Source organism: Solanum tuberosum, unplaced genomic scaffold (genome assembly GCF_000226075.1).
Source record: "Solanum tuberosum cultivar DM 1-3 516 R44 unplaced genomic scaffold, SolTub_3.0 scf00107, whole genome shotgun sequence".
NCBI lineage: Eukaryota > Viridiplantae > Streptophyta > Magnoliopsida > Solanales > Solanaceae > Solanum > Solanum tuberosum.
The window spans coordinates 297,518-309,797 of NW_006239036.1; the positions used below are offsets into that span (position 1 = coordinate 297,518).

A 12,280-nucleotide genomic window follows, 5' to 3' on the forward strand; every position below is an offset into this window, starting at 1 on the left:
GTCTGACTAGAGTTTAAGCTCCAGTAAAGACTTCAGACAATATGTCCCTTTTCTGTGCATTTTCGAGATTGGAATATCAGGACCTTTAGTGACACCTGGGAATGCATTTAGTATCTATAGTAAACCTGCCACTCTACCAATCTCCCAATCATTCAAAACCCTCCTAAAAAATTAAATCCCAACCTTGAGGGCTCCACACTTGTGCCTCAGCGGCCATCAAAATATTAAGGTCTGACAGCATGTTCTTCAAATTTTCTTCCCCTAACCAGAGCTAATTCCAAAAACTGATTTTCACCCATCACCAATCCTAAAGGATAGGTTGGGGATAAAGGATCGCCACAATCTTTTGATTGTCTTCCAGATACCGCATCCAAAGGCTAAGTTGCACAAACTCTTCACTTTTGATGTCGCACCCATGTCGGATTTTCCAAATATACTCTACCTTTGGAGAATCTGGCACACACGTGTTGACATTTTTGAAGAGTCCGAACAACATAGTCCAAAGGTGCCATTTGCTTCTTCAGTCATCCAACTGATTTGGAGACCATATTTATGTGATATGAATCTCCTCCACAAAGTCAAATCTTCACTACAAAACCTCCATAGCCACTTCTTCAGCATCCTGGCATTCTGCACACTCAACTTCTTTATACCCAGACCACCCTAAATTTTGCGTAGTGTCACTACATCCCATTGAACAAAATTATATCCAAGCTTCTCTTTATTGCCCTGACAAAGGAAAACTCTTCTTGATTTGTTGGTTTTCTTCTCTATACTACTTGTTATTGGGAATAAGCTCATCATATATGTAGGGAATGCATCCATCACTGATTTGATGAGAGTTACTCAGCCTTGGGTCCCAAGGATAGATACTGGCTTTTCCATCTTGTTAGCTTTCTCTCACATCTTTCTAGAACTTCACTCCAAACTTCCACCTCTTTGTTCTTTGCACTAGGAGGCATTCCAAGGTTTCTGCTGGGAGAGAGGCCACTTGGCATCCTAGATTCTTACCAAGTACCTGCATATTAACAACCTGGTTAATGGTGTATAACCAACTTTTGTGCCAATTGACATGGAGTCCTGATACGCCCTCAAAATGGTTAAAATGGCCCTCAAGTGTCTAATTTTATTTACTTCTGCTCCAAAAAAAAAAAAATAAGGAGGTATTTGCATATAGCAGGTGTGAGATCTCCAATGCGTCCCCCCTATTTGCATTTGAACAGAAACCTTGCAACCACCAATTCTCACTTGCTTTCCTGATCATGGAGTTGAGACCCTCCATAGCTAAGATAAACATGAATGGTGACATGGGGTGGCCTTGTCTCAACCCTCTTTGTGACTGGAAAACACCTTCAGGATTGCGATTAACGATAAGGTAGAACTTCACAATAGCTGTACAGAAATTAATCTAGTTGATCCATTTGTTCCCAAAACCCATATCTCTCAGAATCTTTAGGAGGAAGGACCAATTAACATGGTCATAGGCCTTTTCAATGTCTAGCTTGCATAAGACTCCTGGTAGATTATGTTTCACCGTACAGTCCACTAATTCATTTGCCAAGATTGTTGTATCCATATCCATTTAGAAAAGCCATTTGGTGCTCATCCATCAAAAACTCCATGACCTTTAGAAGGAATGAACCTGTCTTTTACGATTCCTTGTCAGTATATGATATTATACCATGTGGGTATCATATAGGCCTGAGGAGTGCTTTTTTAAGGAATGAACCAATCCTCTGTGATATCCTGTCAGTATTTGATATATAACAGCTTGATATCTTAGAGCACTGGGCTATTTGTTCCCACCGGTCATCACCCCATCTCCATTTTGATCTCTATCTCTCCTTTTTCCATGCTTGTCACCCTAGAGTTGACATCGATCGGAGTAAACCAAAGCAAAAACATATTTGAGATTTTAAAATAGGTAGGGCTCTACCACGGTTATCGCCAGAGAATACCGAGACAATACAATAACTAAGAAGATCTCGAAATAACCAAAAAATGGACCATCGGAATTGAAGGTTTTTCAGCCAAGAAAACTATGAGGGAGATGGATCTGATAGCGGAGATAGAAAGCTCATTATCGACGACCAACGGTTTAAAAATGCAACATAGGTAAGAATCTCAACTCACATCCTCTTTTCTTTATCTTCTTTGTTCCTCACATCTTCACACCATCATGAATCTCTCTGAAACACACTTTAAACTTTTAGATCTAACTGAAAATTAACCAGATCGTCACTACTGGAGAATATATTTTTTCCAACCAAGTTTGTCCTCATTTATACATTGTGTAAACAGAGTATTATAACAGTATAATATGTGTATAATTAAGGTGTGTATATTATGCAAGGAGTATATGTTGATTATACATTAAATATACACAATTTTTTCCAGAAAATGGGTGTGGAGGATTACAGAGACAACGGTGGGTTCTGATAAAGAAGTATATAATATGGATATATAATGTATGAAAAGTGTATAACATACACACTGTGCAATATGAAGTGTATAACAAATGTATATATGAAGTATATAATAAGTGTATATATAGTATATGATATACATTTTGGCTACAATATGTCTTCTGATTTTATGTGGTCATCTGGTTGTCACTATTTCAGCCAAATGGTTATGTATGTACTTGCCCCATAAAGAAATAGACTTTGGACCTAACTCAAACCCAAAAGTTAGCTCAAAAGGTGAGGATTGTCCAAGATCATATTAAGGAGGCAAATTCCTCTATGCCATTTAATAAACATCACATCAACTTACAGACATTCTCATTAAAGGATTGCGTAAGCCGAGTTTTGAATCTCTAATTAACAGGTTGGACATGATAGATATCTATGTACCAGCTTTGGGGAGTGTCAAGAATCTACTGTAATCTTTTACATTTACTTGTTGAGCTTTTTCACATAAGACTTCCTAATTTATCAGGATCCTTGATTATAGGAACTTGATATTTTAGGGAACTTGGGATTGAGGCGGAGTAGTTGTTTTTGTTGTTGTCGGTGTTTCAGGAAACTCATCCCTTGAGTTCAAAATTAGAATCCCTCAAGCTTAGACATTAGTTTCCTTATTTTTTTTGAGACAAGGGTAACTTTGTATTCACACCAAAAAATTCATCATCCCAAAAAATGATGAATAGGAAACTTACATCCCACCCATGGGTATACTTTACAAGTTTCCTTTAAAATCAACTAAATCTACTATATCCCCTACAAGATTCTGTTTACACCAAAAAAACAAAAGGCTTATACAATTCATTCTAATCTTCTGTAAGTTAGACTTTTGTCCCTCAAAGCTTCTTAAATTTCTTTCTTTCCAGAGGGTCCACCATATGCAAGCAGGGATAGTTCTCCACCAATGTTCATTTCTTCCTCTGTTCCCAATACCTTTCCAGCTATTTAGTAGTTCCTTTGTTGTGCTAGGCATCACCCATTTAACTCCCAACAGATCCAAAAACATGTTCCATAGGCTCAGCGCTGCCTTACAGTGAAGGAACAAATGGTCATTGACTTCTGTTTCCTGTTCACACATGACACATCTTGAACAAAATTGCCATCCCCTTTTCTGTAAAGCTTCATGTGTTAGACAAGCCTTTCTACAAACCAACCAACAAAAACAAGCTACCTTTGGGGGGCATTTGGTCTTCCAGATTAACTTCCAAGGCCAAATGTCTACCATTGACTGCCTTGTGTTAAGATTCCAGTAACATGATTTCACTGTGAACACACCCTTGTTATGTAATTTCCATCTAGGTTTGTCAGGCCTCAGAGATAAAGCAGGGTGTGAGTTTAGTACTCCCAATAGGTTAGCAACTTCCCCAATTTCCCAGTCATTTAGTGCTCTTCTAAAAACAAGGTCCCATCCCTGCTGACTCCAAGCTTGGGATACAGAGACATTCCTTTGCGTACTCAAAGTGTAAAGATGTGAAAAGGAGTTTCTAAGACTGTCTTCTCCAATCCACACCTCATTCCAGAAATCAGTTTTCAAACCATTTCCAACAGTGATTGACATGTTGTTGTTGAAATGAGGCCATAATCTTCTTATGGTTTTCCAGACACTACATCCAAAGGTTCCCGCAACCTCCTCAGTTGTCCAGTGATTGAGTAAACCATACTTTCCGGCTATGAATCTTCTCCAAATGGCCCTCTCTTCTGAGGAGAACCTCCAAAGCCATTTCTGCAAGAGAGAGGTGTTTTGTTTGCTGAGGTTCTTCAGGTTGAGCCCCCCTTGTTGAGTGTTGAGAGTCAGTTCATCCCATTTCACAAGGTTATAACCTCTCTCTTCTCCTTGTTTCCTTGCCATAGAAAGGCTCTCCTAACTCTATTGAGTTTTTTTTCAATGCTCTTTGGTATGGGAAAAAGGCTCATCATGTATGTAGGCATGCCATCAAGAACTGACTTGGTGAGAGTCAATCTGCCCCCTAAAGAGAGATATTGACTTTTCCACCTAGATAGTTTATTCTCGCACCTTTCCAACACCCCACTCCACACCTCTAATTCTTTGTTTTTAGCACCTAGTGGCAGTCCCAAATATTTAGTTGGTAAAGATTCCACTTGGCAGCCCAGAATAACAGCCAGATCTTGCAAATTCCAAACCTGGTTGATAGGAGAAATGTGACTTTTCAGCCAATTTACATGGAGACCTGAGATACCTTCAAAAATTGTTAGGATGGCTCTCGGATGCCTGATTTGACTTGTCTCTGCTTCACAAAAGATTAAGGCATCATCTGCATAAAACAAATGAGACACTTCAAGATCTTCACCTCTACCTGTCTGAGCACTGAAACCTTTCACCCATCTATTAGCATTTGCTGTTCTGAGCATATGATTTAACCCTTCCATAGCTAATACGAACAAAAAAGGTGACATAGGATCCCCTTGCCTAAGACCCCTGTGGGATTGAAAGAAGCCTTCTGTGTTGCCATTTATTATGAGGGAGAACTTCACACTGGAAATACAGAACTGATCCATTTAATCCACCTACTACCAAAACCCATGTCTTCCAGAATTTTGAGGAGGAAATTCCAATTGACATGGTCATAAGCCTTTTCAATATCCAATTTACATAGGATTCCAGGTTGCTTCTGTTTAACCCTTGAATCAACTAGTTCATTAGCCAACAAGGATGCATCAAGTATTTGTCTCCCTTTCAAGAATGCCATTTGGTGTTCATCTACTAGCTTCCCAATAACTGTTTTAAGCCTTTCAGTTATGAGTTTAGAGATGATTTTGTAAACTCCCCCGATTAGGCTAATAGGTTTGAAATCCTTAAGCTCAACAGCTCCAGGCTTCTTTGGGATCAATGCTACAAGGGTGGCATTGAAAGATTTTTCAAAGACTCCCCTCTGGTGGAAATTATGGATAGTCTGCATCAGGTCCTCCTTCAAGATCTCCCAGCATGCCTTGAAAAATTTCAAGGTGTAACCATCAGGACCAGGGGCTTTGTCTCCATCACACTGTTGGATAGTTTGCAACACTTCTGTTTCTGTAAATGGTCTCTGAAGCCATTCATTCTCCTCATTGGTGACCATAGGACAGCCTGTCAAATCAAAAGTAGGTCTCCATGACTCATTCTCAGTGTAAAGATTGGAATAGAACTCTATCATAGCACTTTTGATTTCATCAGGTTCTTGCATCTCTTCCCCCCTTACAACCAGCCTATCAATTGTGTTGTACCTTCTGTGTGCTGTTGCTAATCTCTGAAAGAACCTGGTGTTCTTATCCCCTTCTTTTAGCCAAAGTGCTCTAGATTTTTGTCTCCATCTCTCTTCATCATGATTGGCCAGTACTTCAAGTTCGACCAGTATTGTTGCCCTAACCATCAACTCTTCTTCGGATAATTCTCTGTCTTCTTGTGCTCTGTCAAGAACAACCAGTTCTTCAAGTAGGTTGTTTTTCCTGTTAGTCATTTCAGAAAATGTGTTCCTACTCCAATCTTTCAGTTTCAGTTTCTGCAATTTCAGTTTAGTACATAATTTATAATCAGGGCACCCTACAACTGTGAAGCCATTCCACCATTCCTGGACCGGTTCATTAAAACCCTCGACCTTAAGCCACCAATTTTCAAATTTAAAATAAGAATTCCTTTTTTCCCAGTCTCCGCACTCCAAAAGGATAGGGTTGTGGTCTGAGGTTACTCTGGGCATGATCCTTTGTCTGATATTCTTGAAGCTTTCCTCCCATTCCGTTGAGTATAAGAATCTGTCTAGCCTTGCATTACTTTGATGGTTTAGTCCCCTAACCCAAGTGTATTTACCTCCGATTAGAATAGGGTCATGTAATTCAAGATCTTCAATCCATTTGGAGAAATCAGCCATAATGTTAGTTGTTCTAGAGCATCCCCTTCTTTCCAACATATGTCTGACTGTATTAAAATCTCCCCCTGTTACCCATGGCCCTTCGGACAGTCCCTTCATTGCAGCCATTTCCTCCCAACATTCGAGCTTTTCCTTCCTGGTATGAGGAGCATAGACACCAGTAAAGGTCCAACAAAAAGAATCTTGCAGCGCTTCAAATTTATATGTGATTGAGAAGTTACCTTCCTCTACTTTTGAACCCTTCCACACCCTACTGTCCCACATTAAGAGGATACCCCCTTTGCTACCATCTGCTACCATAAAACCACACCTCATCCATCTACTTGGCCATAATTGGAATGCCACTCTTTCTACTCCCTTGTTTACCTTAGTCTCCTGTAAACATATCACGTCAGCCTTCCATTTCTGTAGGCAGGTCTTAACTAAGTTTTTTGATGCCTCATTGTTAAGACCCCTAACATTCCATGTTAAGATCTTGACCTTCATTTAAAAGTTAAGCATAGATTCCTCCCCCTGTTCCTTACCCCTTCCACTTCCTTATTAAGACTAGACTGAAGGTTTTTTAATTCATTTTTCCCTCTGCCTCTGCTTTTTGGAGTTGTGGTTTCCTTCGGCTGTTTCGTTTTGTCAATTTCCATCTTCCTTTCATCAATTCTCATGAGGAGCTCCAGAGTTTCACTTTCAAAACCCTCGAAGGCTACCCCATAGGTATTACTCAACTCCAGATTATGAGAATTCACCCAATTAGATGCCTCTGTCTCGATCACCTCGGGCTCTATTGGATTCAGCATGTCAACTGGTTCTGGTTGGTGTATCTGTTGAATTTGTAGCTCTGCTTCTCTCGACTCAGCTTGGTTGGCAGCTGTATTCGTGGATTCCCCTTGTGTCTGTCTATGTGGGTCGTTATTCTTCAACTGTGCGTGCGTGTGTGAGGTTTCCTCTACACTTGGGCCTTCTTCTCTTCTTTCGTATGTCGCCTTGGAGGAAAGTTCCCAGCTCTTCATTGCTAAGATGAAATTCTCAGCCAAAACCTTAATATCTTCAAGCCCCTTTAAAGAGGTCATGTGCTGAGCATGTGCATCTTTAATGAAAGGGGCCTTAGAAGCTTCTGTTACTTTTGGGGTGAGGCCCAATATAACTTTAGGGTCCAGCATACTAAGCCCATCAACATTAGCCCTATTTCTCACTCCACTAGACTCTGCAGAATCACATGGGAGTGCATGTGACAGTGGTCTAGTCCCTTTCAACTGACCCATGTCAGTCCACATCCCTTTATCCAATGGATCTTGGTCAACAACCTTTTGGGTAAAGAGGTTAGAAGCTCCCCTATCTCCGACGTAGGCTCTCGCCGGAAGTTCAGCCCAAATCTGCAGATCACTCCACCATTCTTGACTTTGACCTCCTTCGGAATATTATTTCCATCGCTGCATACTCTAAATCTCGCCCATTTGAGGTGGTTCCTCAGTGTGGTCTCCTCCTCTGTTTCGAGCCAACCACCACAAAGATTTCCAATGGCTTTGAAAAAAAATTGCGACCAGAGATGGAGTGGTAAACCTAGAATCTTCACCCAAGTCGATTTGCCTGTACTCCTCTCTTCTACAGTGGCAACTAAAGGATTCCACCAGATTAGCTTAACTGGGGTTTTTTTCCATTCCCAGATCCCTTCCATGACTTGTTGTGCTAGTTGTATGGACTTGAATTCAAAGAGAAAAAAATTGTTTCCCATTTCATATACATTCAAGCCATATGCTTGTTTCCAGGTATTGTAGGACCATTTCCGGACTTCTGTCAGTGTGGCATCTGCATTAAATTTCCCCACCAAACTCCTCTTGAGTGCTTCACTATGATTGCATATAGGTTCTTTAATGCTAATGACTCCTTTTTGCATTGTCACCTCTGCATTTGCATTTACTCCCTTCCCTTCTCTGTTTTCCCATTTAGAACTTCTGACCATCTCAGCATAGGGAATGTTTTCATCAACAATTCTGTATGCCTCCAGGTTGTTTGTGGTCTTGTGAGCACTTATAAACCTTGCCACCTTCTCTGCAATGTCTGCCCACCCTGAATTGCAGGTCAGTTCTGGGATGATGAGAACTGATCTTCTTCTACCCCTTACACTTATCAAACTGATGTACCTCCCATACTTATTATAGTTACGAGCACCAAAGATCTCAGCTATATCATCTGTTTTCCTCCACCTACGAACTGAGTTCCCTTTAGTTTGGGAAGCCTCCTTGAGAACCCTTACTATCCATTCCATGGATCCTTTGTTGAAAGTTGTCCTCGTGACTGCTTTCCTGCTTCTCTCTGTCCACTCAAACCATATACCAGAGGTCCCTGATAACCTTTCTATATCGAACGATTTGAAACCAACTGCAAAATAATGAAATTATCCATATCGGTTGAAAATAAACTTTCTAGATCCTGTGTTTACTCCTCTTGATTGAATGCTAAGGATGGAGAGAAAAACTATCGTATCAGGAGATAGCTGGAGAAAGGGGAAGAAAGTTGGTGGTTCTCAGGTGACCCACCGGAAAGAGAGTTTCTCTCTCTCCTAGGAAGTAGGAGAGAGAGAGTTTTTGGGAACTGTGCCTGAGAGCATTTCAAAAATTTTCAGTGTATAGTTTTCCTAAAACTACTGTATCAGACTGTAAAGCTACATATGAATGAGAATTATTGTTTCCTCCCACTAAATTCTACAAAAAGACATCTCCTACTTTTTGATAAGGAGCAAGAAGCATTTCTCTTACTCTCTCTCATCAACTCACAATTCAGCTTGTTTTTCTTTCATTTCCTCTTATTCTATTAGGAATAGTTGGTCGGTTGTGTTCACCTTTTGCGTTCTTTTTATAATAGTTCCTTCAGAACAATTAAACTGCAGTCTTTGTACAAACTTTTTCAAGCTAATAAAGAATTTTTAGATATAATATTGGAGCATAGAAGTCAGTTAGGAACCTTCGCTGCTACCTCTTATTGAAGGGTACTTTAACTATTTGAATTGCCCTTAGTGAACAACTGAAATGGGCTAAACTAAAATTATTTAAATACAACATTTATCTAATCTGTAGTGTGCATGTGAACAAATTAAATTTTGCCACTAAAACGGATTTCAGAGCAACAAAATTATGCAGTCACTAAACAAGAGAAAAAAGAAAAAAAAGTTGACCAAATTTGGGCTGCGTTCACAAATTCTCTCAAGATGGCAATCCAACAGACCAAAATATATCTAAAGAACATACCGATAACCTTTGTTGGTTCAATCCACCATTTGCTTCAATTATGAGGTAGCCATTCGACTTTGGCAGTTCTGCAAAACCTTGAAGCACAAAAATAACATCCATTACTAGACATTAATAATTCAGAATCTCTTTAACAAGGCCATAAGGATAAGTTGATTTTGGATATTCAACAAGGCAGCCAAAGACCTAGTGGTGGCAAATGGGTGGGTTGAAAATGGATTTGACAAAAATGGGTTGTGTTGCAACCCACCCATATTACTACGGGTAAAAAACCTGTTGGGTAAAATATGGTTTGGGTCCTAACCTAAATTTATCTCCTTAAGCCGAAAGTCGAAATTCTAAATAAAACTGTTCTGCGAATTTCAACAATTCAAGAACCAAAATCTATTCAAATATGTTAGCGTTTAATTTTTTGTCATCAAAAAAAAAATCTATTCAAATAAGCTCAAATTTGAAACATACATTTTATATATCATAAAGAACAAATCCCAATCACTAATTTGTCAAAAGAACAGCAAATATAAAAAAATCCATTTTGCAATAATAGTGATTTTTCATTTTTTTTCAAGACCCATTTGATTAATCTCACTTTTAATATTTCAAATTTCTCAATTTCTTCAAAACACTATTTTTCAATCGCTATAAATTCGAAAAATACTACTGTACAACAACTAAGAAGAAGAAAAAAAAAGGCAAAAGAAGAAGGGATAGGGATGGCAACGGGGCGGGCTTTGCCTTATGCGGCGCAGGGCAGGTATGGTTTTATACGGGTGCAAGGCAGGGTGCAAGTTTTCTCCCTTCACACTTCAGAACTGACACTTGCAGGAGAAAAACTTTATCTTCTGCTCAAAATATAGAAGAGATTCTAGTTGCATTTTATTAGGAATTAAGGGCAGTTGATTTAACTAATTATATATAGCATTAAAGAATTATTAATATATTTGATTAGCTAGAATCTGCTAGGAATAGTAATAAATAAATCACTGGTCGTGCTCAATATCAGAGTGGTTAGTAAGAAACTATTGTTATATTAGTTAACAGTTTCTCTAAATTATATACTGAGCTAAGCATGTTTATTTAACACCTTATTCAAAGTACTATCGGGGGAAGGGAGGGGGGTTGAGAAAGCAAAATGCTGCAAAACAGAGGAGAAAAAGAATGGTAATTGCCTAGAGATTGAGGGAAACTGGAAAAAGAAACTGTATATAAGCTTCATCTGTGAAAGAAAATAACTTTGTTTTAATAAAGAATTACAATAACAATATATTTTTTAATTAAAACGACTTAGCAAGACAATGCTTTTTTTCTATTTATGAATATCATATTTTACTACCAAAGTCATTTAACAAAAAACTAGAAAATTATACGAGGCCAGGTGGGGCGGGTTGAAAATAGAAACTTTTGCCATGGGGGACGGGTTAAAGTCTACGCGGGTTTTCCCCCCACAACCACTCCGCCCCATAGCCATCCCTAGAAGCAGAGAAGAAACCGATAGTTCGGTCTGAAATACCTAATACTAGGTAGTAATCAAAAACTTTTCATAAATGGATTTGTTAGCATAGAATTTTATTTATATCTTTGCAAGTAAACACCTAACCACACATGATAGTTGGCAGAAGTACTTTGAATGCATATATCCATTAAAATTGACTTTCATGCATATGTACTGTTCAAGTGCTCAACTTCCTATTAACACCAAAATATGAATTTTTCCTTTGATATTTTAAAACCCAAACAAGAAAGTAATTCACATCATATTCATTCCACACCATTTTTAATCATGTATAACAGATAGAAGAAAGAGAAAACCATAATTATGGTACCAGATACAGAAAGTATCGATAGTGAAAAATAGAACTTTGATGAGGAAAATTATTCACGAATGTAGCAAATCCATGTTTTCCCATATTTTACCCCTACTTACCCATATTTCATGGGCTAAATATGGGTTGAAACCCAAATTTTACCCATACAAAATATCACTCACCCAACCCATTGAAAAATGGGCAGGTTGGGCAAGTTAACAAAATATGGGCTCATTTTGCCACCACTAGGCTGTCCTATATGCCCTAGCAAATCAAAGAAATCCAAATAGTTTCCTATTTAGATTTCTTTAATTCCTTTATGGAGCTGAAAGGGCAGATGGGAGAGTTTGTTAGAACTGGATAAAGAAGACCAGAGATACTTTCTTGATATGTTCTTGGCATGGTAGCTAACCATCTTTAACTCTTGAAAGCAGTAATTGGGCAATTTCAAACATTAGCAATCTTACTTTGAGACTAAGGAAGTATACTGCTTTGCATCAATATAAAAGTTCAGAGAATTTAACACTAACTGCAAGAAAAATAAACAAATAATAGGAGCATTGCTACTGGCTGAAAAAAATGAAAACCTTCTTGAGAAACAGTATGGGCAATACAAGGCTTCCAAACTTGATGCAACTTAGGATTCCACACATTTGTTAACTGCATAGTTCACACCAAACAAACTTTCGGGTTAGTGCTATGAACTTCCATAACAAATATTCACCAAAAAGACAATTGCAAAACAACTATTTAGAGAATACATACAAACTCAAAAGTGATATTCCATACACACTGCAAAAAGAACTATGTGAAATAAATTGTAGGAAGACAAAGAGAAAGAACAAGAAAAATTATCACTTTTACTCCATTAAGGATCAAATTATCATCTTTTTTTTTTTTTTTTTTTT

General features: G+C 38.5%; 1 protein-coding gene across 2 annotated transcripts in view; it reads right to left on the reverse strand.

Annotated features, from left to right (window-relative positions):
- The window catches only part of LOC102578989 (uncharacterized protein At1g04910), a 50,821-nt gene that overhangs the window by 35,386 nt on the left and 3,155 nt on the right, over positions 1–12,280 (reverse strand). For both annotated transcript variants that reach the window (XR_367451.2, XM_006349589.2), the window contains exons 2-3: positions 11,960–12,032; positions 9,568–9,644 (exon numbers count right to left, since the gene is read on the reverse strand). Coding sequence is in view for 1 of the 2 variants with exons in the window: in XM_006349589.2 (XP_006349651.1) it covers positions 9,568–9,644; positions 11,960–12,032 (150 nt within the window). In the remaining variant the exon portion in view is untranslated. The remainder of the gene's footprint in view (positions 1–9,567; positions 9,645–11,959; positions 12,033–12,280) is intronic.